The 26,526-nt window shown below is 38.9% G+C and overlaps 1 protein-coding gene across 5 annotated transcripts in view; it reads right to left on the bottom strand.

Annotated features, from left to right (window-relative positions):
* nhsl2 (NHS-like 2) overlaps nucleotides 1-26,526 on the bottom strand; it is a 120,359-nt gene that overhangs the window by 41,452 nt on the left and 52,381 nt on the right. The window contains exon 1 of one of the 5 annotated variants that reach the window (XM_017310489.1): nucleotides 23,212-23,350. The exons of 2 other annotated variants lie outside the window; for them this stretch is intronic. In XM_017310489.1, coding sequence (XP_017165978.1) covers nucleotides 23,212-23,236 — 25 coding nt within the window. In that variant the 5' untranslated portion in view covers nucleotides 23,237-23,350. Of the gene's footprint in view, nucleotides 1-9,102; nucleotides 9,251-9,757; nucleotides 9,789-23,211; nucleotides 23,351-26,526 lie in introns of those variants that run through there. 2 more of the 5 variants (XM_017310491.1, XM_017310490.1) reach the window with 2 other exon arrangements.

The following is a 26,526-nucleotide window of genomic DNA, read 5'->3' as shown; positions in this document are numbered from 1 at the left end:
ACACATTGCTCAATCAACAAAAACTCAAACATAAACACTAAAATATTCCATAAATATTCACGCACCACATTGTAGGCAACCGAAACCAAGCAGCTAAAAACCAGCCAGCAGTGTATTTAGGTAATTTTATCTATATAGCACATTTTCAGCAACAAGGCAATTCAAAGTGCTTTACATGAATTAAAAGGAAACAGAAACAAAGTAACAAACCAAAGGAAAGAAGAAAAAGAATCGAACAATGTTGATCTAAAGTTTATAAACTAGATATTCCTTATCTGGGTTGTTCGGTAAGTATAATTACTCCCACATACCAAGTAATAAGACTCTTTATTCCATAACAGCAGCTGATCTATGTGAACAGAATAAGTTAATCTCTCTTAACATGGCTGCCTCTCGTCATGTTCACGGTTTGTTCTGAGTCTCAGTTCAAATCAGAGTTTGTTTGAATCCAGAACAGCTTCCTGCCGCCTTGGATTCAGAACCTTACGTGATACAAACTGTGACAGCCGACAAACTGTGACAGGCGACGGCCCGATGTGAGCAACAACAACAACAACAACAACAGAGGTATGATTCTTACTGACAATGGCTGCAGCCAACGCTACATGTTTGATAAGAAATGGTGATAGTGTTAAGATTTTTGGCTGTTTTTATGAAAATTCTGTTAACCCAAACTTTCAGATTTAATACTGTTTTTTTAGACAATGAAGTAAAATGTGGAACAGTATTTTCTCTCTAACTACTTACTATGTCTTATGTACACTTGGAGCAAATCAATGCAATTCTGTGAATCCTGCCTACGACTCTGTGTGTTATGAAATGTTATTGTAGTAACTATGGATATCAGATGGAAATGCGATATTCCCTGCAATGCTCGTCTGCCCAAACAAAAACAAAAACAAAAAAAAACCTAATTCTTTGCTATATTTTTGAGTCAGTCAACTACTTTTCTAACTCCTGGAAGCAGCTAGCTGCGCTGTAATAGACATAAGCATAAACTGCATGTGGAGACTTTGTTCACAATTTATGTTTCTCCTGCTCTTTTTTTGTCATTGTTCCATTTTAAGAAAATATAAACCGTTCTTTGTTGTTGCTTTGTTTATTGAAATGTAAAACTGCGGTGGAAAAAATAAAGTGAGATTTTTTGTAGGGAAAAGATGACTCAATCCTTGCGAATCTAAAACTCTGAAAGGATTTTGAATGCCTGGTTAGCCAAAAGAAATGCTCCCAATTTGCTAATTCTTTTGGGATCGAATGGGGAAAAAAAAAAAAAAAAAAGTTTTTGAACAGGATATGAGTCACTGCATCTTTGAAAACACTTGCTGTGTTTAACCAAGTTCAATTAATTAAAAGCAGATTTGAGAGCATCAAAAGTCTGCTTTTGGTTTTAGGCACTAGAAAGATACTAATAAATCAAAGAGAATGGAAAAAGCTTAGCTAGTAAAAGACAAATATTTTGTGTTTTACTTACTTAATGTTTTTCTACCGCAAGAAGAATTGAATTAATTTAACTTAATTAAGAATAAAAGTAAAACCAATTCTAGTGGGACAGATTTGTACCATTCTTGAACTACTCTGCACAAAATCTGTGCCGCGAGCACAAATGACCCCAAAAATGCTTTAAACACTCCTGATCTACAGGGTGTGAAATGTATAACAACCTACAAAGACAAATTAAATGAAAAAGTCGGAATGAAAAACGTTTTAACATTTATCCACCAAACACAGTTGGATTGTCATTTGAGACAAAAAAACAACAAACTCCTTCAGTTAGCTCCCTTTGTAACACAAATCACTTTCGACGCAGATATATGTACTTCTACTTTGCGTTCTTGAGAAAAAGCAGACAGGAACAGGAACGCCGCCTCGTTCAGCGTGAAAACATTCGGTAGCTGTCTCGTCTGCTCTAAAAGCAGACATCTTCTCTCACAAAACCAGTCACAGTGTGTGGAATCACAATTTCACCCTCTCAGCTTCCGGCTTCATTTTCCTAATCGGCTTTCACACAATCAGCTTCCACCAGACGGAGCTGCTGCTGCTGCTGCTGCTGCTCGGGGCGCAGACGAGTCGGGTAACGTCTCAGTTTGCGCTGAGCATTTTCACTTTTACGCAGATCGGCAACGTTCTCCATTGCGTTGATTCATCCTGAGATCAATCTGTCAGAAGGTAAGCGTCCCATTTGGGAGTCCGTGTTTACCCTAATGCACTGCATATGTATATGCACTGTAAGAAAAAATAAATAAATCTGAAAATAACCAAGACATTTTCTGTTCAGACATTTCCGTCAACCGGTTTTTACAGTAATTTATTTGCTTTCCTGTTAATAAAAAATGTTTTTACATGTTCCACATTTTTACAATAGATGTCCTGTTGCATTCACAAACTGTTAAAAAAGTGATGTAGTTTGACAGTAAATCTCACAAACGTTGACATAAAGTAGAAAATACAGGAAGAATGCTTTAAGTCTAACAGAAAGTTCCTTCACACGTCTACGGTACATTTACAAAAACTTTTGTTTTTCTTTTTTATTGGTTTGAATAAATAGGTCATTTAAAGAATAAATTAAATAAAAATGAATGTTTATGCTATTTTTTTATCATGCATTGTATAAACTGTGACTGGCATGATTCAGTAAAGCTATGAGTTTGGTTTCAAAGGAATTTAATTTGGAATAAAAACCGTTTCTATTGTGCCACCCTGAACTCCCAATCCTCCCTGGGACGTCTGCTGCCTGGGATTTTATTGCTCTTTCTGTAAACTACATCCACTGACGCTAAAAGGGTTGCCGGACGTGAAACTCCTCAGTTTCCCAGTGCATGAAAGCAATTAGTGAGCGTGTGAGGAATAAAAGGAAATATTATTTGTGGCAGATTAACTCATTTAACTTTGGTCTGATCTTCAATATTGTTCTGCAGCCATCACTTCATATTCTTTCGCAGCATTAAATTTTAACACAAAATGAAATCTCGTCGATCTAAGAAGAAACATGCATAATTAACAAAACTGAACTATGTGTCCAAAATACAAAACAAAATGTGTTGGGTATCGATTCCTGAAGTAGGAAAACAAAAAAGTTATGCTATCTCAGTATCCGCATTGATATATGTAACGCGTTATATTGATCCCTTCTTATTTCATAAGCTCCTGTGAAAAGAAAGCCACATCCTTTCTGTCCGAGTGCGGATATTTTGTGTTATACTCTGTTCACAAACGAAGCTGTTCTGCTTAGCAACTAATTTTCGCCTTCACCGATGTTTAATCAAGCAATGAGTGTTTGAACCTGTGGGATTTTAAAAAGTTAAATGTGCAGCGAGTGTGTTGGCACACGCTCACAAGATGGATGAGGTAAAGTGCCGGAGTCAAAAAAATGCCTCGGGAGCTTCTAAAAATGTGGCTCAGATTACTGTAAATACTAGATCCGAAGGGAGAAAACGTGTTAACTACCTGATCTCCTCTGAGACACCTCTGCTGCATCCTCACCGTTCTCTCAGCAAATTAATGACAACAGGAGTCGTCTTATGTCTGTCGAGGTTTTCCACGGCCTCACAGGACACAAGCGTCATTCGAAACCACACCACTACTGAGATTTTGTCAGAGTTAGACGCTGGCTCTCAAATAAACATGCAAAGATTAACCCCAAATTACAGATCAACGTCCTTTCACATCGTACAAGTTGATCCACGGAGATCACATGGCTCTGTAGAGTAGTGATGAGAAGGTAAACCTCCAAAAGGTGAAGCTTTACGTCACAATCATCATCCAGGCTTTTCCAGTCCACTCAGTTTTGTATACAGGCAAAGTGTTTGTTTTTACTATCCACAAAATGTTAAGATTATGTGGCCCGAAATTCACCCAAAATCAACAGATCTCTACACTTTTTTGAACTAATTCATGATTGAGTTTATTGCAAATTTTTCCAAAAAATGGTTGTAAACGTTGGGTTTAGGCGAGCGCTAACTCCCACCTGTAGGTGGCAGTATGTCTTACATCTACCATGTTGTCGTCTCAGCCGTACTTGATGTTAAGTGATAGCTTGCGATCAGAATTGAGAGTAGCACAAACTGACAATTACCATCGGAGGCGCAAATATCGCAAAATTTCCTTCCAAATTAGCTCCGCAAATCTGTAATTTTGATTGTGGGAAAAAATACGAAATTGCGAAATCCTTGAGGTGTTCATTAGTTTGACAAAGAAGTACTTATCGAATGCTGACAAAGTGATTAATTCATATTTTAAAAGCTTGTTAATGGGTTTTATAAGCACAATCGGCCGTTTGAGAACATTCATGATCTTTATGTCACTTAAAGTGAGTCCTGCTCACTGCTATAGAAGAACATGCGACGCAAACCATAATATTAGTGGGTTGACTTCAACCCCCCACTGTCCATGTTAGCAACATTCAGAGGCGTAAAGAACACGTTACTACAGAGCGTCACTTTATCTCCTCTCAAAGGAGAGAAAAAAAGCAGAAAAACTGATTCAAAACTCTGAAAATAACCTTGCCACAGAACTACAGATGTACACAATCTGTCAGCTCATATAAAAATGTAAAATACTGCAGCCCTGATGTGCCCTTTGGAGATTAGTGCTGGATGTATTTATAAGCTGCTTTTGAGGGGTGTTCCTCGCAGGAAATCCCAGAAAATGGGGCAATGTTAGCTAAGCTATCCCTTACAAAACAAACAGGGTTCACAGCAGTTCACAGGATATACATTAGCTTGAGAAATAAATATTACATGTTCTGTTTTGTTGTTGAAGTAAGGGCTATGGAGGGGGAAAAAAGATTTTTATAGCAGCTAGCTAGGTTAGCCAAATTTTAGCAACTTTAGCCACTTTAGCAGTGATGCTCCTGCATCAGGATATCTTTACTAAAAGCTGATATAAAAGCTGTTTAATAAAATTCAGACCATATTCCAAATAGAAAAAGGAAAAAAGAAATTCAAAGTCCTAGCTAGCTACATTAGCAAGAAACATTTAGGCTCCTGAATTAACTAGCAAAGTAAAAATGTTTTTAAAATCCTTCTGTTAGTAAAATTGTCATTTTCTGAAAGAACAACTAAATGTGCTGCCATTATTGAAATACAAATATATAAACCTTTATCTCTCTCAACATTTAGGTTTTGAAAAACATCACCATCATTAAAAAAGGAACAATATACCAATTTATTGATACTGAAAGTTGACTTGAGGTTGAGCCCATCTTGGATGGCTGTAACTGTTTTTTCCTCCACGGTTATATAAGAGCAGTGTCATCAAAAAATGAAAGTCATATAGAGGAAATGGATAAAGGACAGGAAAAGGCCTCTGGGCATCACTGGGCAGATACAAAAAATCTACTCAGTGCTTTTCAGAAAAGAGAAGAAAATGTTCTGAAAATAAATGCTATGAAATATGGTTCAGTGCTCAAAAAAAGGAGAAGCATTGGAGCTCATAAATCCAACCTGGCATGTCTTTTGTACACACATAGTGAAAATGACGAGTCAAATATCTGAATCCTTTCATTTTGTACCGATCTAAAATTTTGAACTTAAAAGTAAGGAAATATATGGCTTTCATCTAAAATTGTTCAATGCGGATTTTAAAAATATAAAAAAGGGCAATAATAAGAACTATTCTTGAAGACTTTTTTCCAATTTTCATTTTAACAAACAGCTCAACTCTACCATATAATCTGGACTCTGAACAGATATTCACCATTGTTGAAAACAGTGAGGATGTGTAGTTATGGACTGACTACATTTTTACAGTATGATAACTTTGACTAAAAATACCTTATTTTCATGCTCAAGACATAACTTTATAACTATTTGGGTTTTGTGATGAAATCTGCTGGACTTGGTCAGCAACAATCTGTGTGAGTCTTTCAGTAACCCAGTCATTCCTTAGGGTCAAGATTCCTTGAAGTTTCTTCAAGTACTTGATACGTATTTTCATTCTACTGTTATTTGGGTATTAGTTGTATTTGCTTAAAGCTAGTTCCTGATTTCCTGATTCTTTGTTAGCTCTTGGTTCACAGTCTACTTGTCTGACACCAACAACCAATATAACATCGACTGTTTTCCTTTTTCATTTTGATCCTCAGTTTCAACTTTAAAAAGTTGCCTTCACTACTAGACAGCACGTGATTCTCAACCCAAAACATTTGTAAAACATCGACCAATGAGTGAACATTAACATTGACAGCATAGTGAGCTCATACTCAAGGTTTCCCTCAGTGTATTTTAAGCCTGGTGGGCCAGTATTGCTTTTTTATTTAAACTTTTTTTTTTTTAATGTTTGCATTTTTTAAGACTTTATAGTTGGTGTTCAGGTATTAATCTTCCAGTAACAAATAATTATCAAGTGATATTTTCAAATTTCCTGTCAATTTTAAACATTTTTAACTCAAAAACATGACGGGGTGCTGGGTGAATCGCTGCTGGAGCGCCCCAACCACCGGGCTTAGTAAGTTTTCTGGGGGAAACCTTGCATACTAGAGCTTTGACTACTCAGTAGTAGTTACCTGCTCATTAGACATGCTTGCTAATGGTAGTTTTACAGCAGCGTTACCTTGGTAACAGCGTTGGGTGACACTGCTGGATTTGATCAGTTTTTATAAGTGTAACAGCCTTCATTCAGTATGATGGCCAGCAATTTTCAGTAACAGTAGAAGGAGGGACTTTACTTTGAGCCTTAAAAATTAATCCTATGAGGAAAATGTATTACTTTGAAATGGTAACCTTCATATATCTTTATCACTGTAAACAAGTACATGGCCTTGTGTCATCATAGCTACATTTGCATAAAGAAAGACGAGCATAAACCAAATTAAAATGAGGTAGTGCACTTCCTTGTCCCGTCTTTCCAGTGACTAAACAGAAAAATGTAGACCTGAATCGCTCCAAATGTCCTGATTGCTGATTTATCACTGGACCACACACACACACCGACGCACACAAGCATTTGCAAGGTCCTTAATGCTTGTTTGCGGGCGTGTGTTTATGTGTGTGTGTGTTTGTATTTCAAACCACAAAGTTGTTTTTTTCCCTCTCGAAACTTATGCTAATTTACTTCTGTAACCATTGGGGTGTCGGCGTGGAGGACGGAGATTTAGACAAGCTGTTAACGCCGCACACTCACAAACACAGACAGAGATTAATGGGCAAACACAAGCTATCCGTCATCTGCGTCTTATCGTCTTCTTACATAATTTTTACAGATGCATGATAAAAACGGGAAAAAAAGAGAGGTTTGTGTATCATTCACACATTCATCAGGAAATATGCTGTGGTTGTTAGCCCAACATCCTGACCTGTGTGTGTGTGTGTGTTTTTGTTAACGACAGGCTGTTTAGTCTGCGTTAGCGTTAGCCCCGTACTCGGCAGGCTCGTTTATGTTTGTCTTAAATAACGTCGTCTCTGCTGACCAAAAGAAGTGTGTGTGTGTTGTGTTTACTCCCAGATAATAACAGCTGTGCAGTAAACCTGATTTACAGACTACAGTGGCACTCAAACCGAGCGTCCGCAGTACTCCTGGGTGTTGTTATCTCGAGAAACCAGGTTTGAAAAGCTGCCTCATTATGACCAAGCCACACCAAAGGTCAGAGTAGATAATAAGGCTCTGTGCAATGCTATCAGCTTAATAGCTGCTACGCCACCTGATGAGCCAAAATGTATTACGTTGAGGGCCAAATAATTGAGCTGTTGAGTATGAAGAAATGTCAACTTCTAAATGGTTGGCAATAAGGGAATTGTAATTTATCCAAACACTTAAAATCAAAACTGAACTCGTATTAAAAAGCTGGATTTAATCAGCCTTACCCCAGGCTTCAGTAATTAGCCAAATTACTGCAGCTACGTCTGGAAACGGAAAACTTGTTACGGCTTTAGGGAAGCTAAGATAGCACGCCGTGGCCTTTGGACGCCTCCGAGCATGAGTCACACGGGTTGATCTGTAAAGCGCCATCGCTCCTCGCTTTTCATGACTCGACTTGTTGGCCCACGATGCCACGGAAATGGAGTAAGCCTGCTGGCTAAAAAAGCAATTAAGAGGCTATGAATCCAAGGGCTGCAAAAAGGAGACGCAAGTAGGATAATCAAGGTATTTCCTGTTATGATGGAAAAAGATGAGACACACTGAGCCTGATCCTAACAAGACCTGTGACAGACAAATATTCAAGATATAGTTAGTGGAGTTTATTTTTAAGCATCAGGCATCAGTTCTCTATGTGCCAACAGTAAATAAATTTGCTATCTTATATTGTTAAATGGGCAGCATTGTGAGTTTTCCAGGCATATAGTGCCATTTTATAGCATTATCAATTAACTATGTTACCTTCAGTTGTTATAAAATGCTATATATGGTATGTCAAATATGACTTAAAGAAATGTTACCTCCTGATTTAACACCCTGAAATTGGGCCTCTGTCTCTTTAAAAACTCTTTCTGAAACTCCACCTTCAGGAAGTCATCACAACATGGCTCCTTTATTAACCCTTTAGCAACGTGTTTACCAGTATTTCACGGAGAAGTAGCTCCTACAATGTACTCAGTAGATGTGCAAGTTCTACCAGGGGTTTGCTAATTGCTGCCGGCTAGTCTGAGGAGGAGATGCACCTTGAAGGCGGAGCTAGGTCCACCTGGCCGTTTTGAACAACTATCTGGTTGCCACGGGAGATTAAAGGATTTCTCACACATGCATGAAAGAATCAAGAATAAACACTCGAGGTGTGTTTTTGATGAGAGAATAACATTATAACATGATATAAAGCTAAAAAGAGGGGATTTTACATGACACTGCCCCATTAAAGTCAGAGGAGGTTACTGGAAACCCCCCCAGAAATATCTAATAACATAGTACAAATGTGTATGGACAAACATGTCTGAGAGCTTTGAAGTGAACAATGTTGAATTTTAAATAAACAAAACTAGTAAAGCAGCTCACTTTGAGCTCTGTCTGGGGGGGTGAACGAAAGCTTTACACTGTTTTCCCACAGACAAACTTTGTCAATTTTATGGAGAAAGAGCAGTAACATTTTGTCTCAAGGCAACTCAAAGACTGCTGTGTGTCTCAAGAGACACTTCTCAGCTAAGTGAGGGCCTATATTAGTACCTTAGAGCTCACCTCTGTTAGGTCTCATTTTGTTCCACTGTATTTCTTTCAGAGCAAATTTCAGGATGTGCAGGCTGTGGTTTTCTTTACACGGCTCAGTGCTGCCCTCAACAGGCAGCTTTGTGTAAAACAAAAACAAAAACAAGAGGAAGAACGCTGCATGAGCTACTCTAATATTCAGTTACTAAGAAAAATTCTAAATCTTATTATTAAAAGGAGACTTTATAAATAATTTGTTGTTTTTTAAATGTCTATTCCCATTTTTATGTTCCTATAGCAACCAAATTTCTAACTTAGGAAACAACCTATCATATCAGTGTGGTCTTGCACATAGATTTTCCTTTAAACTCAGAAATCTGCTCATAAAAACCAAACGAAATGCAAAACTGACACATATCATGAAACCTTAAGAACAGAAAGTTCTGCACTGGTTAAATATGCATCCCTTCCCTCTCTGTACACAGACATAGCGCTATGCGAGGTATTTAGCTCTCGGATTAAATTTATAGTGACATGCTCCTCATTCCACCCTGTTTGCCTTCGTTCACTCATCTCTTCCTCCACTTCCTGTCTCTTTAAATCACTTCCTTCCATCCTTTACTATCCCTCGCCTCATTTCCTCACGACTCTTCCTTCTGTTTAGCCATCTTTTCCTTCCTTCACTCACCACATCTGCCGTTCATTTCCTTAGGCAACGTTAGTTGGAAGATGAGGTGCGGATTCAGGTCGAGTTACGGGAGACGGAGTGTGTGTGTGTGTGTGTGTGTGTGTTTGTCTGCCGGAGATTAAAAGTTTCTCTGGCGTGGCGAGAAGAGTGTTTGTGCATTTGCTGGATGCGTTCAGCCGTGTTTTCCAGCAGGAACAAAGATCCAATTTTATGCTTATTTACCGACGCAGACATTTCCGTCACGTTGATTGAGACGGTTAGCTGGACAAGCAGAGGAGCTTAATTCACCACCAAATCCTGCTAAAAAAAATGGGGGAATAACTAGTATTTTTAGAATTAATAGTCATTATTTTAAAATGCTGTGCCCTTTGCTGTGGCCTTGTTACCATGGATACAGCCAAAATCAGCAGGGAGCCGCACGCAGACACACACCTGTACTTATGCCTAAGTGTTTCTGCTCATTCCCTAAGTGACATGTCAGGCTAACCTGAGAGTGACTGAGAGTGTCGAAGTTTTATTTTGAATTCAAAAGCCGAACAAGAGAGATTTTGTTTGCTTGACTTGCAACCAGCAGCATCAAAACGGATTCATAATAAAGAAAATATCAGTTTTTGTCCCCAAAAGTTGCATTTCAGTCTTTTTTACTTGTATGGATGTGTTTTCTTTTTGTTATGTTTCTTTGTTTAATATCCAAGTTGTATTTTAATTGGTTTTGAGATCTGCAGTTTTGTGATTTATAATGGCCGGTGTGTTGCTGCCGTCCTTTTGCCAGGTCTCTCAATGAGACACACCTGTCTCTATTGAGGTTTTTTTATATATAAATTTCGAATCAGTTGCCCATACACAAACATAAACATCTTCTGTATTTTTGTTATTAATTATCCCATTCAGTTGCACATCTTATTTAGATTATTCATGTTACAGAATTATCTTTCTTGTGTTGTAAATTTGCCTCTTATTATTTTTTGTTGTCGTTTTTATGTTTTCCATAATAATATTTCAGTGCATTTTACAACCTTCCCCATAACATCCTTTTACAATTTCTGTTGGCTTTAAATTTATTCAAAGCCCTGTAGCAAGGGAAAAACTTCAGCAGATTTATTTATTTTTTCACTTTGCTTAACATTTCCACTGAAATCTTAAATCATAAGATGGTGGAATGACTTTCTTATGTCCAGAAGCTACAAAATTCAGACTGAAAGACTAAAAAACCCCAAAGGGTCCGATGAGAGCTTTGCTAAAGAGTCAAAGCTATCGCTAAGTATCACCACTGACATGTACAGCAGCTGCACTTCAGCATTGGAATATTATACAGCAGCCTTGAGATATGATGTGGGAGTGTTTACTTCTGAGCAAATGTCAACCGGCTGATTATATGTGCTGTGGATAAACAGGTGGTGCTTTGCTTCAAGCCTATTTTTGTTACTTTCCTCATGCTTCACCAACTGTTTCAGCCAAACAAAGACAATTAAAGCCTTCCTGAAACCCATCAGTTCTGGGTAAAGGGTTCCCATGCATTGTGTGAGCAATTTGTTATGAGCCTACAGTGGATGTCACCTTTATTAGCAGTGATATCGTACTAGAACTCATCCTCTGTCACAAGTTTCTAGAGAAAGAGAGAGCCATCATTTGCAGATCTTCTGGATCATCTGGAGTCCTGGGTCCTGTTTTACGCCCTTTACGGGATTCTGGGGAATGTGAGAGTAGTCACGGTTGACTTTGTGTTTCCTGAACCATTTCTGCATTGATTTGGCCAAATATTTCGGTTCATATCCTCCTGAAAGATCCAAAGTGTTTTATGGTAGAGTCCACTTCAGAGTTCATGAGGCCACGCGACAAAGCTAAGTTCCCAGAGACTTTGGATCACAAACAGCCCCACAGCATTAACAGTAAAGGAGAGTTGCTTTTACACATTCATCCTTTGGTTCACGCCAGACCAACCTGGACACTTGGCTGCAGAGAAACTCAACCTTTAACTCTTCTGGCCAGAACACAGTGAAAGTTCCTCTAGGATGCGTTCACACTGCAGCCTGAAGTGACTCAATTCCGATTTTTTTGACGTAATGCGACCTGTATCTGATCTTTTCATGGCAGTGTGAACAGCACAGGTCGGATTCTATTTTGAATGTGACCCATATCCGATACGTATCCGATTCAAATGTGACCCAACGTTCAGGTCGCATTCATCTGAACTGAACGTCACTGATTCAACAACAAATCTCACTATTCTGCGTCCTGATATGCGCAAGTGGGAAGAAAAACAGCCATGACGGAGTATATAATGATTAAGTTGTTAATATGCTGCTCCGGTCGGATAACAACTTCAAATATATAAGCTAAGCTCCACCGTTAGCCTCCATGTTTACTTCCGCAAACACTGAGCTCTTCTTCTTTTATGGCGGTTGGCAGAACACTGAGAACGCTGACGCTWTKGTGCCCTCTACTGCGCATGCGGGACACTTTCAGGTCGTTTGCCCGTTTACACTGCAGAACACATACAGGTCGCATTTACTGGCAGTGTGAACGGCCCTGGCTAAAAAATCGGAATTGCCAAAAAATAGGAATTGAGTCATTTCAGGCTACAGTGTGAACGCACCCCTCTAGAGTTTAGCAAACTTCACATATTTACATTTAAATTAACATTAACTGGCTGCTTAACTAGCATGGTCCCTTCCGTTATGCATTTATAAGAACTTCCACTTCTGTCGTATTGTAAGGACTCTAAAAGTCATGGAAAACCTTTGAGAAACCTACAGATTCCCAAAACAATTTGTAGAGTAGTGTTTGAATGACAGAGATGTTGAAACGGAGCAAGTAAATTGATAGATTAGTTGAAGTAATAAGAGTGACACCATTAAATTGGTAAAAAAATAATAATAATAATTTTTTAATGTAAATTTTTTCCCTCAAACTTAAATGTACTCAACTTAAATGTTGGATTTTTGTGAAAACCAGCAATAAAAGCTGAATTATTCTCAATTATAAATACTTTTTTTTGGTCTAGGTTGCAAATGAATGTAAACATTCCGGTTTTAGCTTGCTGCTAATTGTTGGGGCTAGTCCACATGCTAACGTGTAAGACAGTACAAGGTTAATTTTATCCCAAAAATGTATTTACTGCTTTAGTATTTGCTAAAATTCCACTTATTACAGAAAGCCTGTCACAGACAGAAGCCATGAAACAGTTTTGACATGTAATAAATCAATTAATTACCTTTGAAATAGTCAATTTAGTATTCAAATTCAACAGATGAAAACAGGACTGTCACGTCAGCCAAACCCAGACTGCTTTAGTTTGCTAATACATTAGGAGGAAACAGAACGTCTAAAACTTAAACAGATCTAATATGGAGAACTGCTCGCCATGGCAACGCACCCCTCTGCTTCCCCCCAGCCATAAGGAGACGATTTCATGCTGTCAGACCTTCAAGTTTAAAGTCGTCTCCCGGAGCAAGATCCTTAATCTTTGACGTCACTCATTCTCAGTAGCGGATCCTCTGGCTGCGTTCGAGCATCTTTAATTCTGGGATTCGAGCCACCCGACCCACATGCGAGTGTTATCTGTATTCCCACTTATCTCCAAACCACAAAAACCACGTATTAAAAAGTTTTAATACGTATGTAAAATGTATTTTTTTAGGTTAGATGCTGCAGCTTTAAACAGAGGTTCGGTGTGAGAGTCACTACCAGGTGGAGCAGAAGCGGCGCTCCGTCTGTGAAATATTACTACCTGTAGCGCGTAGCAGCGGTTCAACAGCAAGAGCAGAACCAGCGTCTTACATCGCAGCTCGAAGACTTAAATAATTTTGCGGGTTATTTGTTTAGCTTTCTGACCGTCATGCTAATCCGGGTGAGTGTTTGTAGCTGTGCGCTGCTTTACCTGCTATCTGATCCTCTGTATGTCTTTTTTACAGCAATGAGCCTTGATGTAGCCAAACTCCGTCAAGTATGGCATTGTTTTTATGTCGTATTAGCTTCTTTGTGTTGATGCATTTTGACGTGCTTCGATTTTCCGCTGCAGCACGCAAACTTCCCCATTCACACAGTGCGTTATAGTTCCACATCGCTTAAGATTTGTTGCTGCGCGTTTGCGCAGTGTGAAGGAAAGAGACCAGCTGCACAGGCAGACTGAGAAATGAGATGCGGCAACAAGAGTCAATGATCGCCGATCACCAATCATGCACTTTTTCACGGAAATCGGCCGATTAAGATTGGTGGCCGATCGATCGGCACACCTCTACTAATTAGTTATTTTGTAGGTCACCACCTATGTTTACTAGTCAGTAATGTTTGCTTTGTAAGAACTAATTGGTAAATTTAAAGAAAAAAAAGGAAAAAATATGTAATAGTTCTGACAGACAAGAACTCCTTTCTTCATCTGCTCAGGTTGTCATAATCCATAGTTTGACATCAGAAAATGCTAAAATTAAAGTCAAATTGCCTCCGATTCAACACAAGGAATTAAGCTTAATTATACAGGCCAGAGCTCAAAGTAAGCCTGACATATTATATAATTTAATTACGATTTTACTGCCTTTGTCCACCGTTGAATGACCACCGTTAAAGAAAGCAGCACAACTTCTCCCATTTTTAGTTTTTGTTCAACCATCTTGTCGTTGTTGTAACCGCAGGGTGAGCCGGGCGCAAGTCATCTGGGATGTGTGACTGATGGGAGCGAAAAGGGGAGGAGCTACATCTCATTAACTTCTGTGCCCTACTTTCTTTCTTTATTTTCTCAACCGGATCAAATATCTACGCCTCTATTCAGATTATAATAAGTTGATTAGCACAACTTTATATTGTGCATTCTCATTTCGCTTTCTCTGTGCTGGATGTTTTGCAGTCTTATTAATCACGCCACAGATGCCCGACCCCGACAATTTCCAGTTGGGTCACAAATCTGAACTTTATTTGAATCTATTCAATGCAAACATTTGTGCCACAGAATGCTGCAACATCAAAATGAGCAGTGCGATCATCATGGTTGACCGGACAACAACAAAGCTGCAAGGAAAGGAAGCGAGTTCTCATCCTCTTTCTGGGATTTTCCATATGAAACCAAGAATTTGTCTCGACTTTGTTTTCTATTTGCAGACTCGGTCAGAAAGCTCGGCTGTAAATTCAGCCTACTTCACCGGCTCCCATCTGTCCCGCTGTGACAGACCGCGTGTCGCTTTTCCTGCTGCAGCTGTAAATTCAACTTCAAGCTCTGCGCAGACACCACACACACAACAACAAGAACAACACACACACACGCACAGACACCGATTATCTATCACGGTGATTGATAACGCACATACACAATGCCGCCATCACCGGGCCGCACCCACAGAGCTGACTCAGCATCATCTGGCAGAGGTTGGGAAGTTTCTCCATGACTTGTGTGCGCTTCTGAAAAAATAGGGGGTTGTGCTGTAGATCTGTGTGCCCTTTCATCACCCTGGAGGAAAAGATTGCGGCAACCAGACAGGAAATGATGTCACAGTTCTGTCAAGGTCGACGCCTTTGGCACGTTCGCCTCCCAAACCACCGCTGTTTCCTTCATCGAGGTTCCCCCCTCTGTGACACTGTTGGACCCCATCAGGTAAGGTGAATGCGCACTTGTCCCGCTGTACGCCATCAATCTTCCTTTATCACTGTACCTCACACACACACGAACATGTGCACACTGACCCCTACCGTAATACTCATGTCCCAGCTGATGGGTACACCTGGACACAGATGGTGCAAGCTCTCCTCTATGCATGCACAAAACGCACCGGACAGCTGTCGACTCCCATCCCGGTGAAACACGTCTGCGAAGCCTCGTTGCTACAAGTTTCAAAATCAAAGATTCAAAAGACAGGAGCAGGAAAAGGAGGGGGTCGATGTCTCCCCACCGATCCTGCCTCCGCCGAAACCCACAGCGAGACAAGTTACTCACAAACCCCTTCATGCAGCAAACAAGCTGCCATATCATACTAACTGGGTAGTTTTTGCTCAGTGCAGCCACAAAACATGATGTCGCTTTAACGTTTCATGCTTTGTAACACTTGTTATGCTTTGAATATTTAATGCTGCAAACAGCAACGACTGTCAAACAGAGCTACTGCTTTTATTTCGGCGTTGAGACGCACAACACTAAGCTACGCAAGAGGCGTGATCTCAGCTCCATTGATGGGGCCAGTAAGACTGGCATGTTTTTTTACTTTTTTATCTCGACTGATTCAATGTATGTTGAATTGATGCACTTTATTGGCTGTGTTGGGATAATTGCCAAAAAGTTTAACAAAACTGGGAGAGTACAAGAACATACACATTTCAATGTTTCTGCATAACAGCATCAAAAGTGATTTAGACCTTTTTCATTCTCAAATGCCTGCAGTCTTTTAAAAATCCTAAACAACGACCATCCAGTCAGCGACTTGACCTGATAATCCTTTACTAATAAACAAAATATCCATATCCATTCATGTCTTTTGTAGCCACTTTTTTATTTCTCTTGACTGAAGTGAACAGAAAATGTACCAAGCAGTACTTTGACAGTTTTCCTCATTTGCCAGAACAGACTACAACCTCCAGAGATCCTACATCACCATCCATCAAGCCCTCCAATTTGTCCTGGCATGCTCGCTGCTGTACCTTTGTGGACAGATATAACCCCCATCACAGAGCAAACTCCAGTGGTGCAAGGTGACCGACACCAGCTCCCACTGCAACACACATCCATAACTCTCCATAATGTCTTTTTCCCAGCCCATAGAGTCAGAACTAAGCGTCAGTGTAGCAGCATGTTTGTGCTTTCCTTGCCTTGATGCTGTGCAGACCTCCCAACAATACCTAAATCTAAATACCCTCTGGACTTGAAGGGGTGTGCTGCCTCATTCGTTCAACTTCCCAATGCAACAGCCTTTGTCTCAGCGGAAAATTCAAAGGAAACGGCACCCCATATGTTTCCTGTTCTCCTTTCACTCACCGGACAGATAGCTCCAACAAATTTCAATGGTGCTCCATGATGATCTAATGAGCTAATGGCAAATCGACAAGCTTGGCAAGTCACTTTCCCTTTAATATGATGGCAGTTTTTAGCTTCTTTCAATTTTAAGTTTGGTTATGAAGATATGCATCTTTGAATTACTCTGATCCAGCATCGCTTTTCTACACATCTGACTGCAGAATGAGTGCAGTCTGGTTCCCACAGACTTTTTGGACATGTCAACTAACTTCAGTAGCATAAGGATTACAGCTCTGAGATGGCATAAATGAAGGATCTAAAAAGCTTTGCTTACTCTTTGGCTACTCTATGTAGCAGAAACCTGTCTGCTTAAGCTAATAATGATTTGATCATTTGGAGGTGGCCACAGTTTATGTAAATTTTGTCCCAAGATGGTCAGTTAGTCATAAACACAAATGTGACATTTTGGCAGAATTAAAATGCTCCAATCCTCTAATAGCACCAGACTGTAAATTGTTGCGTCCTTCATCCCAGTAAACACAAATCATCTGCAGCAAAGTAACTTCATGAATTATACACACACTTCACCTGATTTTTCACAAAATCTCCTTGGTTTGGACCAACCTAAAAAGTGTTTAAGTCAAGTCATATGTTGCTACATCAACATTAATGCTGGGGGGTTTTTTTCATCCACCTTCTTTAAAAGGCTTAGATGAATTATACATATTTCCGGGTTTAGCTTTCTCTTTATTGACTTGTATTTTAAACTCAGCATAAGGAAATGCAAGAATCTGGAAGATTCAAAGTTTGTTCAATTTCTACTCACATTAAAATGATTAACATGAAGAAGCAATGTGTCAATTTTTCTTCTGCTTTACTGAACTGAGACTTTAATTACATCCTAACACAGTTCAAAACAAACTGGTGATAAAATTGTGGATGTTGATACACTGAGAAGCTAGATGTCTACAGTCTTTTTTCCTCTGTTTTGTAAACCTACATGCAATCAAAATACTTCAGCAAAAGTAGTTTAAAGGTCAGAGCCGTCATTAAGGCAGGAATTTGCTTTAGATTTAAATCCACACAGTAGCATATGTTAGCATTCCAGACTCTGCAGAGCAGCACAAATGTTCTGTGGTTTGAGTGGCTTTCTCTGGAGATGTTGGCCTTGCTGTTTGCACATTACGCCTTCAGTGGAAAATTTATTGCATCTGCAGACTGTCACCTTGTTGCCTCGGAACAAATCGCCTGCTCTTTCTATTGTATTGTTTTATGAAGACGTAATCTAAAGCTGTTTGTTTTTTTTTACTTCAGGCCATTTCTGTTCGAACTACCAAGTAAAACAATAGTTAAAATTACCAAGTGGTGATAATTATTGGCTTGGTATGACAATTGTTTTTACCATTTAAATGGAATGTAATAAAAATACCAGGGTTTCTATGCTGTCTTAATGACTCCAGAATAGTATGGAATATGCTTTTAGTGTATTTCAGATCTGAATAAAAACAGGATTTTTACAGGCTTTAGTTCTTGTTTCTGCATTTCTAAGAAGAAATACCTCAAACAAGTAGAGCTTACTTTATTACTGATAATTTGAAAAGGAAAGAAAGCTGGCTGCTTAGCCCTGATTCTTTACAGTCTGACTGTCAATGTGTTGTGAAAACTGAAAAAGCTAAATTTTGCACAAAGTTTTTGCATAACTGGAGCAGAGCAATACTTTTTTCCCCAAAGGCGGTCGCATTTCATAAGGAAACCAACTAACATTTTATTAGCCACATGTGTAAAACTCCACTTTCTGTTGACATTTTTGACACTACTTTATTTTAAGACAAACACAACAAGAAAACATGGGAATGGAAGCTCAAACTATTATCAACTGAATAGGCCGTGCTGCTGTCAGTTGGAGCCCCTCAAAACTTACAACATACACGCAGGAGTAAATCTTCATCAGTATCTGCATCGTGCAACATGAAATTAAATTGTGCCATAAGTTGGAATATATTTGCAATAATCTGTAGGCGATTAGCAAAATGAGTTGCAGTGCTCATGCCAAGGTAATTTTTGACATGTCCAAAAAATGTCTGCAGCCATGTTTAGCCGGGGATCAAATTGTTTTGAAAAACAACACTGGGACATTATTTCGCCATTTCTGCAAACCTTCCTACACCACTGAACTGTAAGGCACCACTAAGGCTTTATGTGGATGTTGGTAAAACCAAGTGGTAGTTTTAGGAAATGTTGTTCCTTGAAGCTGTTGTCTTTGTTTTTGATAAGTTTCTTTTTTATGCTATTTAGGATGTATGAAAAATAAAATATTAAAAAATGATTAAATTCAAGAAAACTTTGGTGTAAAAAATTATACAAAGTGGCAGAAAACAAATTTCAGCCTGGAAGAATATGGAAATTTAAAATAAATAAATAAAAAAACACTGAAATTTTACTTTTATTCAATCTTATTTTTAAAATCTAGGTTCATGTGTGTAATTTGTATAATGTGATGTCTGACTAATTTTGTAATATACGTTAATGTCAAAATGAAGAAATATGGAGATGTAAACCTAGAAAATTATGAACATAATAGGACCATTTAGTAACCAACAATTTTCCATGTTGGAAAATTAGTAACCACATTGTTGGAAACTAATGGGAATTAAACTATTATAGTGTACAATTAAACATGTGTCACTATAAGTGCAGAGTTTCTTTAAAAGAGCACCTTCTCTGAGATGTAAACCTAGAAAAATGCTTGTTAGTGTGGCTAATAATCCTCAATGAAGGGTCAGGTTAAAATGAAAAGACTCTCAAGGCTTTCACAGTAAGATATAGTTGAAGTTGATCCAGCTAATGGACGTTTGGCCAATTCTCAGGGCTTTTACATTTATTACTCCTACTCAGTGTATGTTTCACAGTTTTGTTTGGATGCAAATGAAGATTAATGCAGTGCCTCCATCAGTACCTGCATGTCATTCAACCTCAGTAATCCATCAAAGTTGCTCCCTTTGTGCCAAAAATGATAAATTCACATATTAGCCGCACGCATCTTTAATCTCTCTTTTTCTGCTTTCACTCCCCTTCCCTTCAAAGCCGTCAACTCCGTCCATCTGAACCGGGTACTCTGACAATCACGTTGCCACATTTAGCAACTCATCAGCATAAAAATTCAATGAGGCTTGATTTCTTCTCCCTTCATTTTCATATTAAATTGTGCAGAAGAGCTAATGGGCAAAAGACTTTGCGGCGTGAGATAATGAGTGGAGTATGTATATGAGTGTGTGTGTGTTTGCTCTTTGTGTAACTGCATACAGGCATGTGAAATACTGAGTGTGAGCACTGCTAGCATATGACTGTCACTCTGTGTGTTGTGGCTCATGCTTCCACACTAGAAACATGAGCTGAAGATGAAAATACTAACCGTGTGTGTGCGTGTGCGTTACATGTAATCAAAGTAGCACTATGGTAACCACTATAGCTGAGCACAAAGCTGTTTCCAAACCACAATCAGAACACACTCTCAACAACATGAGCAATTCGGTGTGTTTTGTACGCCAATATGAACAGGAAACCTTCACTGACCAAGCAGCAGCTTAAAGGGCCAGGCACAAAGAGTTTCACAGGGTGGATGAGACAAAGATCCTTTCAAAGGAGATGACGCATCAGCTGTATTTCCATTACAGATGTACGCAAAACTTTGTCATTATTTCTCATGATGTGGAAAAAATAAAATTTCGCGATCGCGCTGTTTTCCTTAAATATGAAACGTAATCAAAATCACACGTGAATAAGTTTTTCTGCGAGATGAGTCACTAAAAAACAAACCACTGCATTATCCGCCAACTACTTCCTGTCGTCTTCTTCTTTGTGTGTTGCGCCAGTGGTAACATCCAATTGTTGATCGCTTGACTATTAGGAAGGGAAAAACGCGTTTCCATTGCAGTTTTGCAAAATAAGCCAATTTCAATACGTCCCAAGAAGGAAAGAAAAAAAAAACACCTCCTCCTAGCAAAACCAAACACTTTAATCAAAAAAACAAGTTAGTATTGATTTTCTTATTTTTCTCTTAAGCAAATTTATTTTTGAAATGTCAAGTTGCACAATTATATGGTGCAACTTGACATTGCAAGTTGCACCATAGTTTCACTGTCTGAAACTTTCTGAGAGAAAGTTTCAGACAGTGCAATATTACTGGATTCATGCAATGATTGTATACAATGATAATATTCAGTTTGAATTAAAATTACCAAATAAATCATGATATCTTTCATGTGTTTGAAACACTGTGTGTATCAGATGAATCAACGCGAGTTACAACTTTTAGAGCATCCTGTCAGATGAAGGTGTTTACCAGTGAATTCACAGCTTCTACAGTCCAGTTGTCACACCTTTCATATGCTATACAGCGAGGCTTACATGTTGGAAGTGATTTTTATGTTTCCTCGTGAAAAGCTACCAGTTTACTCACAAAAAGAGGGATACATCCAAATGTCTCCAGGTTAAAAGTTCTCCACATGCTTAGCTTTTCTCTAGGCATTTCAATGTTCAAAAACATGCATGGTAGTTGTAAGATTGTCTGTGCATGGTCGACTCTCTTGGCGGTTATCTCATTAAGACTCGAGCAGATTTCATAACACACTGGAGATTTTGTCAAAGTGGTTAAAATCAACCAATGGAGTATGAAATAGTGTGTCCCGTTATAATAATGAAATTAAACTGGCTGATAGCTTTGGCAGAAGTATAGGTGAAGTCTAAGTAACAGTAAAATGTTACTAAAGCAATCAAACCCCCATTTAGACATGACAACATCAAACATGTGGTCCTGATTGATGACAAGACAAGTCTACGGCTAGTCATCACTTAACCCAAGCGGTTTAGTTTTTCTTATTACATGTACAACTCCCAAAAGAATCAATTTAAAATTTGGAAGGATTTCAACCTAGTTCTGAAAACCATCTACTTGTCTACTTTCCGGGATGTACAGTTGGTCACCTTGCAGCAAGGAGGTCCTTCATTCAAATTCCAGCCTGGTGTCTTTCTACATGAAGTTTGCATATTCTCCCCATGCGCGTATTGCGATTTGCATTTCTCTAAATTGCCCTTGGATACGAGTGTGTGCGTGTGTGTGTGTGTGGGTGTGTGTGCGTGTGTGTGTGGTTATGTCTCCTGTTTGTGTCTCTGTGTTGGTCTGTGAAATACTGGTGACTTGTCCATCGTGCGCCTCCCACTCAATAACAGCTAAGGATAGGCACCAGCCCCTTACAAGGATAAGTGGGGATAGACAAAAAATGGATGTCTCCTTCACCCTTTGTTTATGTTTATAGTATGAAGCATAACTTCTAACTACACAAGAGCTCCTATAAACTTACTGCTACCATGAGCATTCTCTCCTTTCCATTTATGAGAAAGAAATGCTGATGTGCTCAAGGTTTATGCAGGCTACTCAGAATTTAGACTTTGAAGACTGTTATGAATGAAAGTTAAGACCTATATCATGACAAACATGTATAAACAAAATGCAGGGAACCAAAACTATAACATTTCTGACTATCTAGTTATTAAATTTACTAGCTAGCTAGCTAGAGAGTAATATGTTAGCTGCTAATGGCTTGTTTGTTTGCTAGCTAGGCACGCTGCAAGCTAGACTAACTTGCCAAGTTTAGCCAAGGAGGAAACGGAAGAGGAGATGGAAACAATACTTTACAACTAATACCTGCTTTTCATTCTTGCATTAGAAAGAAAGAGAAAAAAGGTATAATCGCAGCATTTGAGAACTATTGCTAAATATAGCAGGCAATTCAACACATTAGATAAAAATAGTCATAAATGAAAGAAACAACATGACAATGGAAGCAATAATCAAATGTCAGCAAAGTAATACTTGCTATCCATTCTTTTTTCTTTTGAATTTTCTGTAAATATTGTAAAAAAAAAAAAAAGGAAGTGTGAGAACAGCTAGAAAGGTTCAACAATTTGACAAAAACGAATTGCTTTCTCCACTTTCTTATTAAATGCATCAAATAAATCAAATGTAAGCGCATTAATTTAAGTTACTTACTTTTAAATAAAGTAAGCAATTAAACTTTTAAGCTGAAGTTTGTTTTTTTCTATACGTAGCACGTCAGTGCAGATTTCACACGAATGTTTAATTTGAAACCATTCATATAATTAGCATATAGCAGTGTCTTAATAATAAAAGTAATTCTAGGTTACATAATATATTACTCCTTAAAATAATGTAAAACTCTTCTCTGCTTCTCTGTTTAACCAGTTACCTGTGACTTATTGACATGAAAAACAGCAGCTTCCTTTCTATTTATCCCCCCCCTAATAAAGTCCAGAAAAATAACAAAACCAAAACACCTCAAAAGAAATAATACACATCCATGCTAACCTCACTAACACCAAGGAGAACATTCCTGAGCTTTGCTAATCTCAACAACAAGCTGAACCCATCGTGTCAGAGTAATTCTGCTCCCTGCACCAACTTTTTCTACGTGTCTTTTAAAGCATTCCTGATGTCTCTTACCCGGTCTGGCCCATAAAAAGTCCATGTTCGAGTTCCTAAGCTCCTTCTGGGAGCAGCTTGCTTACATCCATGTTAGAAACGAGGGAGGAGGGCGAGAGGAAAAGAGGAGGAAGAGAGGCGCGCTGCTGCCTGCTGAAGTAAACCCAGTGACTCACTGAAGGCCCGGGGCTGCCGGAGTGTCAGCGGGTCCGGTTCGAGAGAGAGAGGCGGGAAAAGACCGAGCGGAGACCGGGGACAGCAGCTCGTTTTTACGAGCGGTGTGGTGTGGTGCTGGCAGCAGCGCTTTAACTCGTATGTTTCCCCCCCACACACACACATATCTCTTCAACTAACTCCACATGACTTTTCCCGTCTCCTCGTTTCCTTTCAGCTGTACCAGTACGGAAACAATTTATTTATATTTTTTTAATAGCTGCGTTTTCGATTAACCGTGGAATTGCGTAAATTGAAATTACAAAGATAAATTTGCTTAACCGGAACATGACAATTTAGAACAAAATAAACGCTTTTCGATAAAAAAGGTTTTTGAGGCCGGTTTTCAGCCGTATTATTTCGCAGAAATGTAATGATAACACTTTTGTTCCCGCATCACAAGTCACGTGATTAACAACCGGATGTTACTACTGACCAAAACCACGAAGATGACAGGAAGTGGTCTTATTCTTGGTTTGCAATTTTCTTCCAGACAAAATGCAGCTGGCTCCACCAGAACTCTCACAGCATCATGCAGTTCATAAAGTTATGTGTCTTTTTAACATTTTGAATCCAAAGCTCTTCTGTAAAGTTATGGACTACAATTTCCCCAAAATGCAGCATACATAGACCCTCCCAAGTATAACGAGCTTGTCGCTCCAGAGCCTCAGTAAGACTCCAACATCTCCTCTGATGGCTGATAGATGATGACCGCTAGCGCCATGGCTGCTGAATTATGAAATAATTGTTTACATCGTCGCGGCCATGATTTTTAATGACTTGTCGCGTGTACAAGCTTATTCTCGTGTGATTTTAATTTAATTTCTTATACAATGGAATCACACACTTATGTGTTGATTTATTTTGCTTTCAGTTTCTTTGCTTTTTTTTTTTTTTTTGATCCAACATAACTATTGTCACCAACTTTGCTCTTTTCCTTCCTCTCCTTGACATCAGCTTCCTGAAAACGACAGAGGTGACTGGCAATCAGGCACTAATCTGTGTGCACACACAAAAATCCATGCAACAGTACAACTCTGTGGGTGTTAACAACAGTTGATTTGAGCAAGAAATCAGTATTTGTTCCCCGGCAGAAAGGCTCTCAGATCTCCACTGCAGCTGCACAGTAACCAATGAGTCTGCGGCTGCAGCTCGCTGGCTCCAAGGAAACTGGGTCTGAAGCACAGCAATGCAGAACAATGCCGGTTGTGTAGCAGGACAGGAGCTCAGCGTTTGGTATCCTTTTAATCAACAAAGGTTAAGGATGTCACAGCAGGTCTAAGGGATATTTTTTAGCCATTGCGACAAAACATCTTTGTTGTTCTAGCAATCCGTGGGTTGTTACATGCTCGTCCAGACAGAGATATATTTAGTGTTTTCTGCCCGAGGTTTGTTACCTGCTCTGCTGTTATTGCTGTGACCCAGCAAAAATAAGCGCTGACATTTCTAAGGGCTTGCAGCAATTCCTTTTAGAGAAAGAAGGAACTCAGACAAAAATAAATGTGTAAGAAGCATAAGAGTCCTAAGATAAAGCTTGAAGTCGGGGCAGGTAGACGAAGATAGGAGAACTCTTGTAGCAACAAAACATCACTCTTTCTAATACGTCTTTGCTGATAGGCTGCTGCATCCTAAATGCACAAAGGAGCGTTATCATAGCTGCTTCCTCCCAGTGAATGCATCGGACCATATACTTTCAGAAAGTCTCTTTTTGCACAAATATACAAAACTACAGCATGTACAGTTTTTGTATAATCCTAAAACTGCAAAAATACAAAATCTTACCAAGTATTTTTGGTCCATTTTCTAGTGCAAATATCTTAGCACCCTTAAAATAAGACGAAACTAACATATAAGTAACTTTTCAGCAAGATATTGGAGCTTGTTTTCAGTAAAACAGTAGTTTTAATGAAAACTAGATTATTTCACTTATAACATGGGGGAAATGTCCAGTTATAAGTACTTTCTCATGACTATTAAAGAATTGTTTACTTAAAACAAGTTCCTACAGCTTGAAATAAGTTACTTGTGAGTTAGTTTTGTCTTATTTTAAGTGTATCAAGACATTTACACTAGAAACAACACAAAAATTACATGCTAAGATGTGTACTTGCAGAGTTTTCACTTGTACATTTTTTAGAATCTTCATCTACTATCTTTAAGAACTGTATAGTTTTTCTAACAGAGTTTATTTTTACCATATTATGCGGTCTCCAAATTATTTTTCACTTGATTCATAGGGTTTCTGCATAATCGGTGGGTTGATCACAATCAGCTGGACTTTCTTAGACAGAAAACTTTTGTTTTCTGTCTAAGAATTCAAATGAATTAAATGTTAATTAGATTAACATTTCTGAACATGAATTAAAACTGTTGATCTATTAATAGTGAAATGAAACTGATTGCCTGAATTTGCTTTAAAACATTTTCTGTTACTCCCAGTCAGGTGTAATGTAAATACACACACACCCATCATTTATTACACAATAAACACAAAACACATACAAGCGTAGCTAAGTGCACTCAACATGTTTACAATTCATGATCACTGGAGAGAAAAAGCTTTTTCTTGGCATGCCTCCCACACGACTGGCTGACATGTAGACATGATCTAATGGTTGTTATGGAGACTTGGTACCAATCTTGGCTGCGATTCTGACATTGAGCTTTGAAGAATACTTTTTTTTTTTGTTCGCGTCTCATGGTCCGAGAGATTTAAGAGAGTCAAAGCAGAAGGAAATAATTCGTCACTTGGAGCACGCTGGACGCTGCCATTCCAATAAAAGTAAGTTATTCCCACAGGAAACAAAGTGCGACACACCCACCAGGCTGCGGACACATCGGTAAGCAACACACACGCACACTCTCCTGTGAATGAATGAACAATCCGAAAGCATTCACACTCGCGCGCAGCTTTGCCGCTGCTGGCGAAGCGCCGACCGGGAAATCAGCTGACTCGCTTTAACACCTGTATGGTTACTATGGCAACAGCGGGCCCTCCATGGCACACGTTCCCACGGCTCCATTTCCGATTTCTTCCCATTTCTCCTAAACTCCCCCCTCCCCACCCACTTCTGATTCCTCTTCCTATTTCTTTTTTTCTCTGCGTTTCTCTCATGGTTTATG

The sequence above is a fragment of the Poecilia reticulata genome, linkage group LG18 (assembly GCF_000633615.1).
Source record: "Poecilia reticulata strain Guanapo linkage group LG18, Guppy_female_1.0+MT, whole genome shotgun sequence".
In the NCBI taxonomy this organism is placed as follows: domain Eukaryota; kingdom Metazoa; phylum Chordata; class Actinopteri; order Cyprinodontiformes; family Poeciliidae; genus Poecilia; species Poecilia reticulata.
Note: the sequence above shows the minus strand (reverse complement) of the source record. Positions and strands in the feature narration are given on the sequence as shown.